Raw genomic sequence first — 19,416 nt, forward strand, 5'->3', positions numbered from 1 at the left:
ACAGTACATTGTAAGTACAGTATTTAAATACCTGTTTCACTTCTATAGCAATTGAATGTATAGTCAAATGAAAACAGGAGGCTTATGATGTCAACAGGATTACAGTCATTGTGCTTTTATCTTTCAGATCCTGTGGTGAGCTCCTCTAGGACAGCAGCTACCTGTGGCGGAGATTCTGTTTGTTTGGTTGACTGTGAAACAGGCATTGTTTTGAAAAAGTACAAAGTGACAGGGGAGGTAAGGGAAACACAATTGCTCTTGACTTTCTGGTTTTATTTAGTGGGACATTGACGTTAGTGCAGTGATGTCTCCTGATGCATCCCATGACTTAATACTGGTGCTGTGTTGAAGTCTGTTCTTCAAAATACCTGAATTCTATAACTATAAATCTTTCTGTTAAATTGAAATTTGTCAGGGGAAGTCATCATAAGAGTGGCAGGATTCTGCTAAATTATAATGAGAAAATTTAATTTGTTTTCAGGATTATTAATGCTCAGTATTTTAAACGCCTTAAAATCATGAGGAAAACATTTTTTGTTGTTTATCATTAAATCTTACATTAATTAATTAAAATGTAATATACACTGCCATCTCATAATGTGCTTACCATTTTAGATGTTTAGCTTTAGGTGAATGAATAATCAACATTGCAGCACATTGTGGCTCATAACCATAATTTTAGCATTGAAACCAAGCATCTCAATGATGTGTTCAACGATTCTGGTCTCTTGTGGTACAAAAGCATAGCTCTTGAGGTAGAACTGGAAGTTTAGTGGTGGATTTTCTTCTCAAGCCTTAGTCTCAGACCACAAGGATGAAGTTGACAGGAAAGAGCTCATTTCTTTACGAGAATGAAGCCTATTAGATTTTTGTTGTTGTTAGATGTGCTTGGTATGAAATGAACATGCACTAAAATCAGTACAGTGAAAAATAAAAGTGGCCTTTTTATTTCTTTAAAAGATTTTAAGGCTATCTAACTCAACCTGTAATTTCAGATGTCATGTAGCAATAAACAATTTAAATATTCCTAATAACAAAACAATCAGAAATCAGCAAGACATAGAATCAGGCACACTAACATGTACTATACTTTGTAGGACAAACTTATTTTATGCCCAGTGCCAGCAAGAACAACCCTTCAAAGATTTCCTGATGGCTAACATAGTTGAAGCCTGTCAAACCTCATAAATCTCATTTTAAAAATTTATTTTATTTTATTATATTTAAATATCTGCCAATCCCATGACAGATTTATACAAAAGATAGCAGTTAAAACAAGAAAAGACGCATGAGCTGAAAGAGGAAAAAAAATTTTTTTACACCTCTGCTTAGTCTCTGCATCTAGTGCCACATTCAAATGGCAGATTTAGTAGGACTTGGAGCAACTATCAGTAGCAGCATAATATTTGCAAATGAATGAATGAATGATCACCAAAAAAACAATGCACATATGGCAATGTCATCACAAAAATACGACTTTTGTTCCACCTTTTGGCACAAATATACAGTATATCACATATTTGCACTATGATGTTTTCACCTGTTTTGATATTCCCTCCTGGAGAGGTTCATGGCTGACAGATGATCCAGGAGCAACTTTAAAAAGCAAGAGCAAGTAAACTGTGATGCCTTCCCCTTATAAATTCAGTGCAGTTTTTAACAGGTTTGTATATAAGTTAGAATGTTTGGACTTACAGGGGAAAAAATAGTAAACTGAAGATAGTTCCACTAAAGGTGGACAATGGCAGAGTAAAGAATTGGCAAGTAGACTGGCTCTTCTTAATTCCTCTCTGGATAAGGAGAGGACTTGTAATCAGCCACAAGTGCTCCAGTCCAGATAGTTGCTCCTTGGGAAGAGACTGCAAAATAGCAGTCTTTGGAGAGTTTAGAGCTCTGGGTGATGAGGGAATAACCATCTTGCTCAAATGATGGCTGATGGCTTTGAAAGGTTACTAAATTCACATACTTCATTTTCTAATCATTTTCAGAAATTTCTTGTTAACTGCTTCAACTGTTAGGAACCTTTCTTTGCATAGACATGTCTGAAAACATTAGATAAGTTTCCTTCAATACTTAGTGAAAGACGTTTAAATTAAGGATTTTTTTTAAAAAATTTTTTTTTAATAAACAGCAAAAGGGTGGTTGGAACTTTACTTCTGGAAAGTTACAAATGGAATAAAGATACAGTTATAGAACTAATTAAAATATTTTAACATTGGACATATTAAAGGATATTTTTGAACAATGGAGTGTCTGCCTTTAGACTATGTTAGAAAGACATTGTTGAAGAAGCAAGTTCTCCGTGACAAGACTGAGGCTGAGTTGAAAGTGGATTTCTACAAGAATGAAATGGAAAAAGATGCTGCAGTGCACCTACACCTGATATCTTTAAAATTAAAAGGAATATACATATAACAAACCAAGAGATACCTGGATATACAAGTCAGGATAATTTTCCTATATTGGATTTGGAAAAGAGTCTCGTTAAAGCTTTGAAGACTTTTGTGGGATGGGACAAAGTAAAAAGGAAAAGAAATCAAGTTCTAGGACATTATTTAAGGGGATTAATGATCAACATTATACCAGGACTGAAATGGTTATAAAGAGATAAGATGTGGGAAAAAGAAATTATTTATTGCACAGTATTTTAAGAGAAGATAATGTACTAAAATTATTTATATGTGTTATGAAGGGAGAAATCATTTATTTATATATTTCTTTTCCTTTAGTAATTCTTAGTTTGCTTTCTTTTTCTTTTTCCAGTACTTCTATTTTTTCTTTTTCTTTTCGGTTTAGTTTTTTTAATCATTGTAAAGGCAATTTTTCACAAACTATTATTAAAAGGATTGTTTGGTGCCCTTGATCGTTTTTATCCAAGTCCACCCAAACTTCTAGTCATGCATGGCTTCTTGCTCACCCAATACCTTGCCTTTTTCACCAGGAGTTTTACACTGTCACATGGACAACTCTGACAATGGTAACAAGTGATGGGAGAAAGAAAAAACACAATGTTTTGGCGGCTGCTGGGAGAAGAGGAATCGTAAAGCTAATTCATGTGACTGCTGATTATTGTTATGGAGAAATCAAGGCTCACAAGAAACCCATTGCTACTGCTTGCTTTAGTCCAACCTGTGAAACGCACCTTTTCAGTAAGACCCTTTTATCCTCTCCAATCACTCATTTCTTCTCAGAAGTCCATCTTTTTTGAATCAAGGAAAGAGCAGGCTGCCTTGTTTGGTCTGTGAGTACAAAGATAACAAGCTAAATCTCATGTTATCTTTGGAACCAGCTGCAATATTTTGGTGTTCTGAGTTTGAAGGAGATAGGTCTAATTTGTTATGAAGACAAGTTTTTCTAATTTGTTATTTGGAAGCCTATATTTTTTATTTCATTACATCTCTTCTTCCTGTCTCTTCTCTGTCTCCGAACAGCTGCCTCCTATGACAAAAAAATATGTGCATGGGATATTGGGATTCCAGACTGTGATTATAATTTCAAGGAAAGGTAAATGATACAGGATTCCAACTTTCACATCTGCAAAGGGATGTTTGCATTAATAGAAGAACTGAAACTTGTTTCATTTGTCAGGCAGCTGATGGTACTGGAGACCATTTCCACACCTTTACGTATTGCCCTAGTGCCCTCTTGCCCGGATCGGTTCTTGGTGGCTGGTTGTGAACAAGGCTGCTTTGCCTGGGATATTAGACTTGATGATAAGCCACAGAAAAACAGGTGAGTAGATGGTGTCTTCCTGGGAAAAATTTATTCTGTGGGCTGCTAAAAGTTGATACCAATTTTATCGCATGTAATCAGCTCATGCCGCATATTGGAAAGATAAATTACAAATAGTCCTTGAATTACAACTGTAATTGAGCCTAACAATTGTAGTAATAAGTTGACAGTCATAAAGCTTGTTATTACATGACCAAACCTGATCTCGTGACCTTTTCTGTGACAGTTGTTAAGCAAACGTGGCAGCCATAAAGTGGACCCATTGTTTGCTATGGAGCATTTCCCCCCCCCCCAGTGTTTAGTGGTTGTAATTCAGGTAATTTATCAAAAGAAAAGTACACCTCCTTTTTTGTCCATTCTGTGTAAACGGCAATTTTTTTTGATAAGGGATTTCTTTGATATCAAACTGCCCTTTAGAGGATGTTTTAGCTGAGCAAAATATTTTTTAAAGGCAAAAATAAAAAAGAGAGGTTAAAACTGAAATTGGATTTTAAAATTGGAGTTGGAAAAAATAAGTAATATTAGCTTGGGCTCTGAACGGAAAACCAGTTACAATATAATTCTGACTTGTAATTAGTTATGCCAAATTTAATGATTTCTAAATTCTCCTTACATGCAAAAACGATTCTCCAGAAATGCTAATGTCATATGAATGTTTCCAGTTTTCTACTGTTTTTCTATCAGCGGTTCTTCAAGTCTTTTTCTTCATTTAAATTAATGGTTTATCTAGTTAGAGATTCATGGATTGATCCAGTGTTCAACCACTGAACTGTGGTCCCAGTACTGTCAAGATTTACAGTGCAAACAACTACAGCCTATTTTGAAGATGTCCACCTGTTATAAAGGATTAAAACCAATATCTTTAATATTAGAGCATTTGATTACTATAGGTTAAAATTACAATAATTGCTCAATAGATTGGTTCTTTATTTTATTCTTTGACATTTCAGAGCTTTTGAAGTTGAATTTCAATTCCCAGATGATGAAGGGAATGACACATCTTCTCACCGGGTGGATGGCCTAGCTTTTCTGAATGAAGACATTGTGGGTAAGAAATAAGCATTATGATATGTCTAAGTAAATTAGGGAAATTTATTAGAGCATCCTTTCTTTTTTGCGTGATTAATTTATACAAAAAACTGGTCCCAGGCAAAACAATAACAATATTCTCAAAATATCTTTTGGCTTAACATGCACATTTAGAAAACAGGGTGGAAGAGGATGAAATGGAAAAACTAAGAGATTAGTATTCCCTCTGAGCTCCTGACCTTGAGTGTAAAGTCAGAATGCTGACTCCCACATCTACATTTGCAAAGATAAACAATAGAGAAGGGAAATGTTACAGTTTTCGGTGTTTTTATAGAGAGAATAAGGAGGCTTTGTCTAAACCAGGCTTGCATGGGGTTTTTTCCAGGGTGTTTCATCCTTAGTCCAAACATAGAAAATTCTAAAGTCCTTACTATCCATTAGAACTCTTCTATCTTGGTATGTTTAATTTAGAATAAATGATACCTAACAGGAACCTATTATTTTATGCTATACACCAGGGTTCCCCAACCTTAGGAATTTCTAGGAGTGTAGACTTCAACTCCCAGAATTGTCATCAGTAGTCATGGAATTCTGGGAGTTGGTGTCCACACTCCTGGAAATTCCCAAAGTTGGAAAACACTGCTATATGCCCATTGGACCAAATCTACTGAATTAACTTAATTGATGTGAGAGGTATTGTACAGGATGTGTTGTAAGTTATGAGCTTATGGGTATCACTGTATTATTAGGGGCTTTATTCTAAGATCACACCATAATTGCCAGAAAATAAATGCTTGTAATGCTATTGATTGAGCTGCCGTGATAATTGCCTTAATGGCAATTGCCTTAAACAGTAGGAAGTAATGCTGATCTAGCAGCATACCCATTGTTTAGCAAGGGTACTAGTTTTTTCTTTTTCCTCTTCAGTTACCAAGAGTTCAAAGCGAGCATCTATAAACCTCTGGAGCTGGAGTCGCTCTTTCAAACAAGGCAAAGGTGGGCGGAGGACAGTGCAGGCTGTCATTCTGGCTGAACTCGAATGGTCTTCAACAGATCTTCCTTACCTCACTCTCAGCACATGCCCAAGTAAGTGCTGGTATCATGTCTGAATAGCCGTGGATATAGTTCCATTCAAGTCTCTGGAGCAAACATGTCTTCTGCCACTATTTTAGTCTATTATAGCTGCTATTGCTTCTGTTGTCCCTTCAGATAAGTTTGAACAGTTGGGCTGGCAATTTGGGAATGCTATTAAGTAGTAACAGATGGTCATCAGTGTGTCCTATTTTACGAAATGCTGCAGTTCCAGATTAATATAGGCTTACCTAGTGCTTTTTTGTAAAAGAAAAAGGTGCCGGAACTCACACAGGTCATACAACCTGCCTTGCCCACCCTTACAAGGTTCCATCCAAAAAAAGTGCTGGAATTCCGTTCTGAGCGTTCTATGACAAAAAAAGCCCTGGGCTTACCTTTGGGAAGTAGATGTTGTTAGTTCTCTGGTTTCAATCCCCAATGTGCCAGGAGCTCAGACAAGCCTTGGGGGAGAGGTGGAGGAAGGATATAATTGGTAGGTGGGGTAGATGCTGGTAAGTGAACTGAGAAGGAACTCCCAGCAATATGAGTTTCAGATAGGGAATTCAAGCCTGGCCTAGAAGCATTTGAACAGTTTGGTGATACTTGTTTCACTTTTGCAGCAGAAGAATATGTGTTCTGTGGTGATGAGCAAGGAAGCATCTGGATGTATGACCTCAGCAACCATTTGTCAGCTCTTTGTGCCACCAAGGAAGATTGTCCAACCGAGCGAATAGGGCCTTCCCAGGTATTCAAGGATGTAGAGCCTAGGTCACAATAATCTAATGTTGGTTGACTTGAGTTGTAATAACAAACAAATGTTTTTATTTCATTTATTTGATTTTGAGGCTAACCAATGCCAAAATGGTCTGGGCAGCTTACATTTTATTTATTTATTTGTTGAATTTATAAATTAAATTTATAAACTTAACATTTTAAGAGCATACAGGTAAGCCTCAACTTATGACAGCAATTTGGATCGAAATATCCATTGCTAAGCAATGAGGTCGTAAAACACGATGGCATTCCTTAACAAAAGCAATTTTTTTTGTAATATATTCTATTGATTTAAAAAAAACATAAATCACTTAACAATTGGTGAACAGTGTGTTGTCTGGGTTACATTTGTAAAACAATCACTAACAATTGATTTCTATAATCCATAATCCACATAATAGTTTTAGTTGATTTCCTCTTTTTCCAAAATCACTGAATTAATACAATTCTTACTGTTTTGATAGATAACAATTAAATATATATTTTTCTCCAATAGTCCTAAAAATAATAATCACATCAATATAATATTTCTTTTCTATCCAGTCATTCTCGTTGCCTTATCATAGATCCTGTTACAGTCCTTATTTTAATTTGTTTCTCCTACCAAATTCTAGATATTCTTACTGGTTAAGATTTCCTAAAAAATTAATTACATTTAAGAATTTAATTCTATTTTTCCACATGAACCATCTCACACTTTTACATTTCTTAAGGAATAGATAAAACAGTAGAAAAAAAGAAAAACAAGAGTAAAGATACATAAAAAATAACATACTACTTAAAATATATATCCCTCCTAAGCTAATATGTATTTATTTCCTAAATTTCTTCTTTTTAACCATAATTAAAAATATGTTTAATCTTTAAACATTCCATTTAATACATCTAGTCATCTAGTCCTTTAACTCTTTTTCAAAACATTTTTTTATCCATTATAATTTTCTTAAATTCAATCACATTTAAATTTCTAAAAAATCATTTCAACTTTTTTATATTACTCATATCAAGGAAAAGAACAAAAAAGGGAAAAAAGCATACTATATTATATTTAGGGAATTCATCCCTCTTAGAGTGACATATATATTCCAAAGCTTTTTGATTTTTTTAACCATATTCAAACAAATGTTTCTTTTTAAGTATTCTCTCTGGCAAGTCCCATCATCTATTTTCTTAGTTTCCACTTTAGTCTTTTTCTTTTGCCCAATGTCTTTCTTAATCAATGTATTTTGCTGAATCAAAAGTTTTTTCCGTATGTTCGTAAATGTTGCTGTAGATATAAAAAGTAAATCAGGAGAAGTGTCTTTGTACTTCTGCCTTTCCATGGTTGTTGAAAATCTTTTTTTTCTTTCTATCCGCTTCTCTTATCATTTCCTTTCTCTCCGATGTTCCTGACATCTCTACAGTCCATTTTATCCAATCTGTTTTCTTGTCCTCAGCTTCATTTTGTAGTCTTAAGGGATAAGTTGTTTTTTCCAATTCTTGTGATTTTTTCCCCACTAGGATTAAATGATGTTTCCTTGTTTTGTTAAGTTCCATCTTTAAGTCTCTGTTCTCAATTCTATATCTATTTATCTGTTTTATCTGCTCCTTTTCTGTTCTGGGAATTTTTTTGTTGCAGAGTTAACTTGGAAATAGATTGATTTATATTTTCAAAGTTTTGCATTTCTTTGTGGTTTAAAGTCACTGTTGTTTGAATTAGTTGCAGTATACTATATATATCCTCCTGTGAAGAATTTATGTTTTCTTGATATGTTCTTTATACATGTCTCTGATCCATGATAGCCAAGAATTTGACTTTTTCTCTTCCTCTTTTCTCTGCAAATAGCTTTAGAGTCCCAATTAGATAAATATTTGTAATCCAAATAGTTCAAAAAAGATTTCTTTTTTGAAATTCATAATTCTTTGTCTACAGCCCAGATTATTGTCTTTTTTTGTCACAGCTTTTCTTTGTTGTTAAAGCTTTGAAGGTCACAAACACAGATTAGCTTTTCCCAGATTTTGCCAAGTTTTATATTAAAGTCATAGCTGTCATAGTCTTCATCTGCCACTAGGTATCAGCAACTATTTGTTTTTCAATTTCCAAAATGAATATTTTTTTTGGAATGAGAGTCTTAACCATTCAAATAATTTTAGATTTATCCAGATTTAAGTTTTAAGTTTCAGGTTTTATATTTATTTCACTTCCATACATTTTGATCCTCCACAAAAAGATTAATTTGCTGCTTCCGTTAGTATAAGGGTGGGCCAGAAATCCCCCTCCTTCCCTTTTGGAGGTATTTTGCTTCTTGGGGATCTTTTCCAGGAAATTAAATGTAAAATAGAAAAGAGAAGATCGAATTCCTCAAGCACGCTGTTCACAGCTGTGCTGGTTAGTGCTTTTGGACTTCAGTTGCCAGTAGCTTGGGCTGGTTGATGCAATACGATGCATTTCTCCTGTCGGGTTAGAAGGCTTTCCCCAAGTCGAACAGAACGGCCACTGCCGTTCCAGAATTGCTGGAGCACCCTTCTTTCTTTGTCGCCTCTGTGGGGCGACTTAGACCCATTTAGGTTCCCCTGGCAGGGCGAAATTAGCCTCGGGGGTGCAGAGAATCCGCAAGCCCGCAACCAGTCACTACCACGCAAACCAGAAGTCCAACAATAGCTTTTCTTGCAATCCTGATTTCAGTCATTAACTGAATCCCATGGTTGTTAAACAAGGCAACTTCATGTCAGGTTTTTACAATCAAGTTAGTTTGTAAGCAGGGTGGCTGGCAGGTAAGTGGCTGCTGCAGGCTGGAAGGGGGTATAAGGAAGGCATATAGAGGCCCACGGAGGGTGGAAAAGGTGTGTGCAAATGGCTGGTATGGCACAAGTGTGAAAGGGTTAGGGTTAGGGAAGAGCACATGGGTGGGGAAGACTTACCCCAGTGACTTGTGACCTTCCCTACTGGCTTCCTGTTTGACTTTCTGGGGAAGCCAGCAGGTAGGTCCTCAACAGAGATCACATGATCCTGGGGCACTGCAATCAGTCATTACGTGTGACCTGATTGTCAAGCACAGATCATATTCATGTGACCATAGAGATGCTGGGTGGCCTGAACTCTGAGGACCAGTTACAATCTCCATTCATTTAGCATCGTCATAACTTCAAATGGTTGCTGAACGATCATTGCACACGTAGCTAGCCTTGCATTAATTGAAATTTGGGTCACATCAAGCACAACCTGGCATCGATTTACAACGTGCACTAAAATAATATTGCATTATTTAAACTTGTACTAATCATGACCTCCCTGTCTCAGTAGTAGGCTTTATCTCCTTAGCCACCAGTCCTAACATTCACGCTTCATCAGCTGCTGATCCTGCCACCCCAAAGCAGCAACATTTATCTACAGTACAGTGTGCTATACTTCATTTAGCTGAAAGAATGATCCTGTACAGCTTCTTCCAATGAATTAGAGGGTATAGGAGAAGAAAAGGCAGAACCTGAGGCGGAGTCAAGAGAGGTCTCAGCCTAGAATCATTATGTCTACAAACATTCCAAATCCAACCCACCTCCTTGAATTCTGTTGAGTCATAACTAGCACCAATTTAGTGCTGACCATCATTTGAGTAGATTCTTGTACATAGGCATGAGCAATACATCTTAACTGGAACTTAACATATGGTCCTGATTCTTTGCACCTGACAGAGGGACAGGTATGAGAAGATCTCAGCACAGGGATATATTTCAGGTTAAATCAAGAACAGTGTTTGTCAACCTTATTAGCTTTAAGATGTGTGGCCTTCAACTCCCTGAATTCCCCAGCCAACATGCGGAGATTGACAAACCTTTATGTGCCCATACATATAAAATTGTCAGGATTAATATAGAGAAAACTCTCTTAGCTTTTGAGAAATATCCATTGCAATTTTAAAGAAAATGTGTAAAAGGCAAGGATAAAAGGTCCAAAAAGATATCCTTCAGAATTACAAATCAGAAGGATGAGACTCGGAACTCAGTAGCAGAACAAGAGTCATATACTGTAATTGATTTGCCAAATATAAATATTCTTACAATAGTTAACAATTCAGATCCCTCAAGGCTAGCTTAATCCGTTCTAGCCGGGAAAGGAGATTCTGTTTCTTACTCCATCAGAAATACAATTGGCAAAGATGGAGGAAAGCATCTTATTTATTCAGTTTAGGACACTCTCTGCCCCAGGGAACCTATATGAAAACAGAAATCCTTATTCTACCAGATCTGTAGCATTACTGAGTTTTGTATTCTCTTGATTCCTTCATTGGCCTTTTAAGTATTATGATCTGGTGTTATGTTTTATTATTTAGTTTTACATTAATTTTCCGTCAGACTTTTCTACAGAGGACTTGGGGGAGAGGAATACACCAATATTTCCTGCATATTAATTGGCTTGGCTTGCTTTGTGTGAATCTTTCTGTAGCTAAAATTGCATTATTTTATTTTATTTTTATTTTAATTCCATTTATATCCCGCCCTTCTCCGAAGACTCAGGGCGGCTTACAAGCTTAGCAATAGCCTTCATTCTATGTATATGCCTCCTTATTAGGGCTTTCCCCCCCCCCAAGTGGCATTATTACAAAGTCAGCTTAATTGCCCCCAACAATCTGGGTCCTCATTTTACCTACCTCGGAAGGATGGAAGGCTGAGTCAACCTTGAGCCTGGTGGGATGCGAACCTGCACTAATTGCAGGCAGCTGGTATTAATCCATCAAATGGCATATTCTGGCTCAGAGAAATTCCCCAAAAACAAAAGGAGAAATTTTTGAGAACCATCCAATTGGGCAAATTTTTTTCAAGGCTTATTTAAACTGGATAACACTACTGTCCTCTGTAAGCAGTTTACAGATAGAGAATATGCTTAAAAATTGCATAGCTGATGTCCTGAATTTTTTATAGTGCACTAAAATAATTTTGTGAATCTCGTGAGTTTCTGGATAAATTCACTCTCTTTTTTTCCACAGATTCTAAAGTGGCCGGAATTGAAGGCAAATGGCGAGTTGCTGACAGATGTCTTGGTGAATAATGTGGTCACAGATCCCACTTTCACATATCTAGTTGCGCTGACAGATGTCAACATTGCCGCAATATGGAAGAAAGTCTAGCTGTGTTGGCAACCCAGGAGAAAACCCCATTTTTTCAACCACATTTCAGTAGTGCAGTATTTGTGACTGTTCTGAGAATAATCAGGGTGGGATAGGGATAGGCACGGGCATTGGTGGGATGAAATTCATATATATAGATATATATATATATATCTCAATGCAAGAAAATCAACCAAAGGTATTGGCTGGAACTATATGATGTTGCCAATGCCGACATCTCTTAACTGTGACTTTGCTTTATTGGTGTCTTAAGTGTATTTGTTTTATAGGACAGTATTTAATAAAACTTGATACAACATAATTGAAGCACTTTTTAAAAAATATGTTAAATATATTTACCGTACTTAAGCCCCTGTCTTGAAGGATCTTGGGGAAAGCTACCTATCCCAAGTTTGCACTGTGCAGGCAAGACTGTTGAACTCAGTGAAAAGAAATACTCATGATTTAATTGTAAAGTAGCATGGACTGGCACGTACAAGGATAATTTCATTCTGGCAAGTGCCATAAAGAAAGATTCCCCTTAGTTCAAACTGCAAAAAGGGATAAACATGAGAACCTCCTTGAGTAAAACTATTATTTCATAAGGTGAGGACATAAGTAAAATTTTAAGTTCCTAATTAATTCTTCATAATCTGAGTCTTGGCGTAATTAACTTTTGTCTACTTAGCCTACTCTTAGGAAATAACAGCTTTTTCTGCAATGCATTCCCTACTCCTTCCTGATATATACAATTGCCTCTGGGGATACCCTGAGGCTCAGAAAATATGTCCCTGGGAAAGCATATTGAATCAACTTGAAGTGGCTACCAAGAAAGGAGGCTAAACCACCAACATTTTTTTTAAAAAAGTGATGGAATATTTTGTCATTCTGCCCTCATTTGCAGAACATAATCAGTACTGCTATCTAAACTGGAGAAGGGCACCTTATATTCAATGTAGCTGTTTAATTTGGATGACTGGGTGATTTTTCTTGTGGGGAAGGGTTCTGAGTAGCTACATTTCCCCTCAGCAATCACCATTTTCTTCTAAGTGTTGCCTTCCTTCAACAGAAAGGAAAGTGGCAAGTGCAAGAATTAAATGTACATAAACTTGAGCCAGCAATAGAAGGAAAAAAATCCTAAGCCTCATTCAATTCAGAGTTGCATAAAGAGTGAATCTCTGGTACTGCATGTAGTATAGAATGCTACATTTTAAAAGATGTTCAGCAAACTAGAGTACATGATGGAGGCAATTAGAATACTTGCCTTTTTTCAACCACTTAAAACAATATAGGATTTAATTCAAGCGTTATTTCTCTGCCAGTACTGAAACTGAAAACTCCCTCATTCTTTAGTTAAAACTTCAGTAGGATGTTGTATAGACATACAGTTTGCCTGCATAATTTTAAAAAAGTATCTTAACATAAAGGCAAGGTAAATTATACCAAGGCACATTTTGAGGAAGCAGAGTAAAAACAACTATGCATCCAAAAGAAAATCAAGAGGTATTTCTAACTGAAACGGAAAGCACACTGTATATTAATGTCAGTTTTACGTTAGAGGAGGGAATTTCAACAACTATTTTATCATGTTTTTGCTGAAGGTATGAATCACTTCAAAAGAGAGCAACAATTAAAAGTATACTTTATTAGCCATCACATAAGCCAACTTGAACTTTCATGTAAAAGACCTATATTGAAATTTCTTAGAGGTTATGAAGTAGCAAAGTGATCATAAATACATTTCTTGTAGACTACTACACTGAAAAATGGATTTTATTTACAAATATATTTGATAAAGGTAACTACTACTCAATTCCTTCTTGTTTGTCTTTGATGGCAACCTAAGAGGAAAAAAAATAAACACACGGTAACTGAAAAGTAAAAATAAATAAAAATCTTGACAATTTCATTTAAGGTCTGATTATAAAAGTAATAAGGAAAGTTTCTCTTGTTGCAGAAAGGAACAGCCATTATCCCAAGTCTATCTGAACTTCAAAACACATGAGCTAAACCTAACCAGACCGAATGCATTTATTTATTTATTTATTTATATCCCACCTTTATTTTTTTATTTTTTTTTTACAAATAACTCAAGCCATTTATCCACCATCATTAATGGCACATTGGTGAAATTATCAAAGAAGCTGCAACATTTTCTTATACTTTTACTTTTCTCATTCTTGGCAGAAAACCAAGCCACTGAAAACTCAACACAGCTGCTTAAAATGCCATCTCTCTTTCTCTGTACCTAATTATTCAATGGCAAGCCCCATTACTATTAGGAACACAATTTGATGGAAATGTCACAAAGGACATTTTCGGTTAGGGTAATGAGAATATAAAACTCCCTGCCACAGAAGATCCACACATTGATTTTTGATGATGTTTGACAACTATGTGACTTTATTCCCCAGAACTCACATATTAGAGGTGGGAATAGATAATGGATCTTGGAGCCTACTCAGATCGAAAAATATTAACAGGCAATTTTCTTGCTTTCTTATTCTCTTAACAACTACATACTTAAATATCTTATGGGTGATAATTCCCAGATTCTCCCTCCTCAGGAGGGTTAACCTGCCTCAATGTCAAATTTCAATTTTCAGCACCAAAATCCATCTTGCTATAAGGGAAGCTGCATAATTGAAGCACCCAATGAAACTGAAGTATTTAACAGAGCTGAAATATCTCACCTAATTCATAGACGTAGCTTTAGGTTTTATCATTCTGCCTTTGGCAAGCAGCCCTTTTGCCCCCCAAATCATATGATTGTTAGGATCTGCTGACTTACCCGGAATCTCTCCTCAAGGAGAGAGAGCTCACTGATGAGATCTGTGATTGCATTGGTAAAAGCTTCTTGGGGGCTGTAATCGGGGGTTGTCTGAACACGAATGATTATTTTATGTTCAAGGGGATGGGGGACTTTGTATCCTGCAAATAACACTTGAGGATCTTTCAACAATTGCCTGGGGAAAACAAACAAACTTTTATTGTTAAAATTATAACTCTGATGCTGGATGACTAAGGGCCAATCAACCTAGTGGTTCATTTCCAAGACAGGTGTTGGAACTATACAATAAGAATGCAAAGAGAATGTTTCTTGTTGCTCATTTTTAACAATTAGGAAAAAAAAGTTTCTGTTTTGGTAGCTATGATCAATGGCAAGTCTCTTTTCTACATATTACATACACGGTGTGTATGTTTGCACTGAGCACTGACTCTCTTGTACCCAAAAAAGCTCCATCCAATCATTAGGAAAAGAACCTACCAGTACTGAAAGACCCCAATAATTTACAAGGTTCTACAAAATTTCAGGGGGAAAAAATCCATTAGAAAAGAGAAACAATAAAAACCAACCAATAAGGTTATATTCAGAGTGATGATTAAACATGGAAAGTTTTAGCATATTGTGGAACAGAGAATTCAGAAAAGGAAATTAAGCAAAGGGGAAGTTTAAATATATATATATGTCCTTCACTGTGTTGTAGATTTAAACTACACCACCTCTCCACATGGTCTGTATATGTTCTGGGATTTTACAAGTAAATTTGGTAGGGAAACTGAAAACGTCACTATTTTTTCTGCGTTTTTGTGGCAGTTGACCAATTTAATTGTATTCTTAAATCAACTCATCATTTTGTAAGAACAAGAATCATTGCTACTCACGACTTAATTATATTCCCAAGAGTGTGATCTTCTTTGTTGATTGTAAACAGACAAGCATTTGGCACCTTTGTGTCCTTATTTATTGTAATCCTTCAATGAGAAAGACCAGGAGGGGGAAAAAAAGGGAGCGGGTCATATTAACACCAGCTTGTGCAGTCTTCTCTTATAATCATGCAACAATGTTACAACTGTTTTATGTAATCCTAGATTGTTAATCCAGCCTAACTAATCCATGAAATAGTTCACGATAACAGATCACAACTTTCAAGGATTCTGATAGGAACTCTTAAAAACCTGCATAGACAAGTCAGAAATTAAACGTGGTCCTTTTCAATGGAAAACCTAATTCCTACGCTCTCTTTACTATAAATACATAAAGCTAAGGTAAAGGTAAAGGTTCCCCCGCACATGCGTGCTAGTCGTTTCCAACTCTAGGGGCCGGTGCTCATCTCCGTTTCAAAGCCAAAGAGCCAGCGTTTGTCCGAGGACGTCTCCGTGGTCATGTGGCCGGCATGACTAGACGCCAAAGGTGCACGGAACGCTGTTACCTTCCCACTGAGCCACCGCGTCCCTTGTATTCAATGGAAAACCTAATTCCAACCCTCTCTTTACTATAAATACATAAAGCTACCTTGACACAAAGTTTAAGCTGTTTTACAAAGCCATTTCAGAGTGGAAGCAGCATTTACAGCTGTCAAAAATCTTTTATTCGTTAGATACATATCTATTTTTCAATTTTTTCAATCACTGCCATTTTTTAGGACGGGGTCCATGCATTCCTTCTTCCAATTTTCTCTGCAACCTTAGACTGGGCTAAGAAAGAGGAACTGGCTCCCAGCAAACCTCCATGGATCAGTGGGGATTAGAATCTGGGTCTCCAATATTTTAATCACTATATCATAATGGCTCTTTTTAAAATAAAGATAACAGAGAAAATAATAGATACTGTGCTTGGAGGTAAAGATGTAAGTTTGTTTACAATATTTCTACCCCAATTTCCTACTAGAAAGTATTTTAATTAGCTAAAAGCTATAATCTTTAGTGCATAGGAAATTGCCTTAAGAGAAAGTCAATCCACATGTTTATCTGGGGAGAAACAAAATCCAGCAAGTCCTAAAACCTGGTAAAAATCAATCAGCAGACATCAAGCTATAATGCACAAATTATAAACCAAAACACAACAGATACCTTTACAAAACTGGAATACTGCCAAATATATAACAAAAGAAATGAGAAAAATATCACATCGAGAAGCTGAGGGTCACACAACTATAAGTTGTGTTTTGTTGTACTGTATTTTCTTTTGCTTTTTATATTTGATCATAACCTTATAATGTAGAATGGAATGCAGGAGGTTTCTGCCTTAGAAATGAAATTTCTGTAACTTTTTAACGGCAAGATAAGAACTTTCTCAGGCAGAGGTAACAAAGGGATATTCACTTTATGTACTATCTGAACTGACTGCAACTGTATCTTTTTACAACAGACTCAAAGAGATTGTAACATCTTTTCCCATGCTAACTTTTTTCCCCCTACTTTTAAAACAATGCTCAAATTATCATGGCTTAATATTATGGGATATTCAGCAAACTGTCCCATCTTTCTGATGCAATTGGGATAGGATGATTCCATCCAAACAACTTTTCTTTTGTATTTCTTTCTGCTCTACTAAGTATAAAATGTATTCCAAGGATTTGCCCCAGCGTTCCTCTTGCTTTCTCCTATTTCACAGAGACCACCCCCTCTTTGTCAAAGTACTCTAATAAATTGTATTAAACGATCTTCCAACTCAGTTGCTTTAATATGTGCAGAGGTGGAAACTAGAGCTCATTACGGATGAAAAAAGGAATGAAATAAATATGGATTAATAATTACACATGCAAATCTCCAAGAGGCAGTATGCCCGTGAATAGGTTGGTGAGCTCTTAGGATTTGGATATGTGTTTTCAAAGCCCAGTATGTTTAGTCAGGTGGCAGCATATACAGATTAACCAGTAACCCTAAAATAATCTTGTGTCCAAATCCTAATCGGGTCCAACCCGATAAACTAAGCTTATCTGCTCACAAAATAAATAAATAAATGGGGTTGGACCCGATTAGTATTCCATGGCAAAATATCTGTATTGTTTGAAGAGGCACTCCTGAAGTCAACAAGAGATGAGATCAACTGAGATCTTTGTCCAAAATCTAGCATGAGCGTCCCAAAGGTGCTTTTTCATCTAGCATAAGTATATTTCACAGGCGTTGATTTTTCAAGATCTTGATGAATTTAACTTAGAAATGTCCAAAAAGTAAAGCTGAGGGCTTCTTCTGGCAAAAACTCTCCCTCTAGGGCTAGGCCAGGGGTAGGCAACCTCGGCTCTTTTATGACTCATGGACTTCAACTCCCAGAATTCCTGAGCCAGCATAGCTGGCTCAGGAATTCTGGGAGTTGAAGTCCATGAGTCATAAAAGAGCCGAGGTTGCCTACCCCTGGGCTAGGCGGTTGATGCGAGCCGCCTCCAAGTTCTTTAAATAAACGAAGAAAACCTTTCTTCCAGGAGTTCCAGGCATCACGAATAGCCCTCCTGCTCCATCTGCTTTTCCCCCATCCCCAAAACCCTCCCATGCAGGGGGTTGGAGACACGTGGACCAGCACAGTCCTTCCCCCGCTCTCCTTAACCAGGAGGGTCGATTTTGGCTGCCTCCCCCTCCGTCCCTTTTCCCTCTCCCACTGACTTTTTCTCCCCTTCGAAGAGTAAAAAAGACTCGAAGGCCGGAGGGGCGTTCATCCTCCCCACTTGCTTCTCGCAGACGCTTCTTCAGCAAAGCGGCCGTGAGAAATATATTTCCGTTGTCAAAATTATTACTACTCTTTCCGGGTTCAGATTTGTTTTTTTCTGCCAATAGGACGACCGTGCGTCACCCAGCGGCAAGGAGGACGAAACGCTTCATCGCGTCTCCAGCAGCAATTCGACTTCTAGGCTGCGCTTTAGCACCCCCTACTGGGTATTTGGGAATCGCTTTGGTGCACAGTACTGTAGTGGTTAAAGCATCGGGATAAAATCCGGAGACCGTGAGTTCGAAGGCTGCCTTAGGCATGAAGCCCGCTGGTTGCCCTTGGGCCAGTCTTAACTTCTCAGCCTAGGAAGGAAGCAATGGACAACTACAGTTTCCAGCAATGTATGGAAACTAATCAAAGAGAGAAGCAACCTAGAACTAAGGCGAAACTTCCTGACAGTTAGAACAATTAATCAGTGGAACAACCTGCCTCCAGAAGTTGTGTTTGGTCCAACATGGGAAGTTTTTAAGAAGAGACTGGACAGCCATTTGTCTGAAATGGTATAGGGTTTTCTGCCTGCGCAGGGATTTGGTCTAGAAGACCTCCAAGTTCCCTTCCAACTCTATTATTATTATTATTATTATTATTATTATTATTATTATTATTATTATTATTATTATTATTATTATTCATCACACAGTCAGCCAGATGTTCAGACTGGATTTGGCATTTTTGTCTACTTATCAAGTCGTTACCATGGACCTGGTATAGGCAGATGTGGATGTTTGATGGTATTACAGATATCGTTGCAGGATGGAAGCTGTTCCTTGTAAAGCCGCCTGTTGCAATTGACTGATGATGAATTTGTCTATTATTATCTTTATTATTACTGTATTATTAATCATCACACAGTGAGCCAGATGTTCAGACTGGATTTGGCAGCATTATTATTATTATTATTATTATTATTATTATTATTATTATTATTATTATTATTATTATTATTATTATTATTATTATTATTCTTTTATTTATTAAACATGAAACTCAGTCAACTGAACACTCAAATTGACAGGCACTAATGGTTGACACGGGTTGCTGCCAGCATCCTAGGTATCAACCAGGTATCTCATTAAAATGTAAGATGTTCCGAGTAGTGCAGTTTTTTGTAGCTTTGCTGGAGTTATTGCAGGAAGCTGCAATTTCTTGATGTATTTTGCAAAGTTTTTGGACATAGTTCCCAGTGCCCCGATGACAGTGGGTATCACTGTTACACGTTTCATCCATAATCGCGCAGTTTCA

At 36.8% G+C, this 19,416-nt stretch overlaps 2 protein-coding genes across 4 annotated transcripts in view; one reads left to right on the forward strand and one right to left on the reverse strand.

The window, feature by feature from the left end:
• Positions 1–12,003, forward strand: part of LRWD1 (leucine rich repeats and WD repeat domain containing 1) — a 57,208-nt gene extending 45,205 nt beyond the window's left edge. For all 3 annotated transcript variants that reach the window (XM_081313474.1, XM_081313475.1, XM_081313473.1), the window contains 8 exons: positions 128–237; positions 2,942–3,149; positions 3,432–3,504; positions 3,589–3,732; positions 4,683–4,780; positions 5,689–5,847; positions 6,453–6,577; positions 11,568–12,003. In XM_081313474.1, the coding sequence (XP_081169600.1) occupies positions 128–237; positions 2,942–3,149; positions 3,432–3,504; positions 3,589–3,732; positions 4,683–4,780; positions 5,689–5,847; positions 6,453–6,577; positions 11,568–11,708 (1,058 nt within the window). In that variant the 3' untranslated portion in view covers positions 11,709–12,003. The remainder of the gene's footprint in view (positions 1–127; positions 238–2,941; positions 3,150–3,431; positions 3,505–3,588; positions 3,733–4,682; positions 4,781–5,688; positions 5,848–6,452; positions 6,578–11,567) is intronic.
• A 1,309-nt stretch (positions 12,004–13,312) lies between these two features.
• LOC308660053 (DNA-directed RNA polymerase II subunit RPB11) lies at positions 13,313–18,200 on the reverse strand. Its single transcript, XM_081314271.1, has 4 exons — positions 18,072–18,200; positions 15,354–15,443; positions 14,479–14,653; positions 13,313–13,528 (listed from the first exon to the last, which is right to left on the reverse strand). The coding sequence occupies exons 1-4, from the start codon at positions 18,122–18,124 to the stop codon at positions 13,493–13,495; spliced, it is 354 nt and encodes a 117-aa protein (XP_081170397.1). The 5' UTR covers positions 18,125–18,200; the 3' UTR covers positions 13,313–13,492.
• Between the last annotated feature and the right edge of the window lie 1,216 nt (positions 18,201–19,416).

Source organism: Vipera berus (genome assembly GCF_964194415.1).
Source record: "Vipera berus genome assembly, chromosome: 1".
Lineage (NCBI taxonomy): Eukaryota > Metazoa > Chordata > Lepidosauria > Squamata > Viperidae > Vipera > Vipera berus.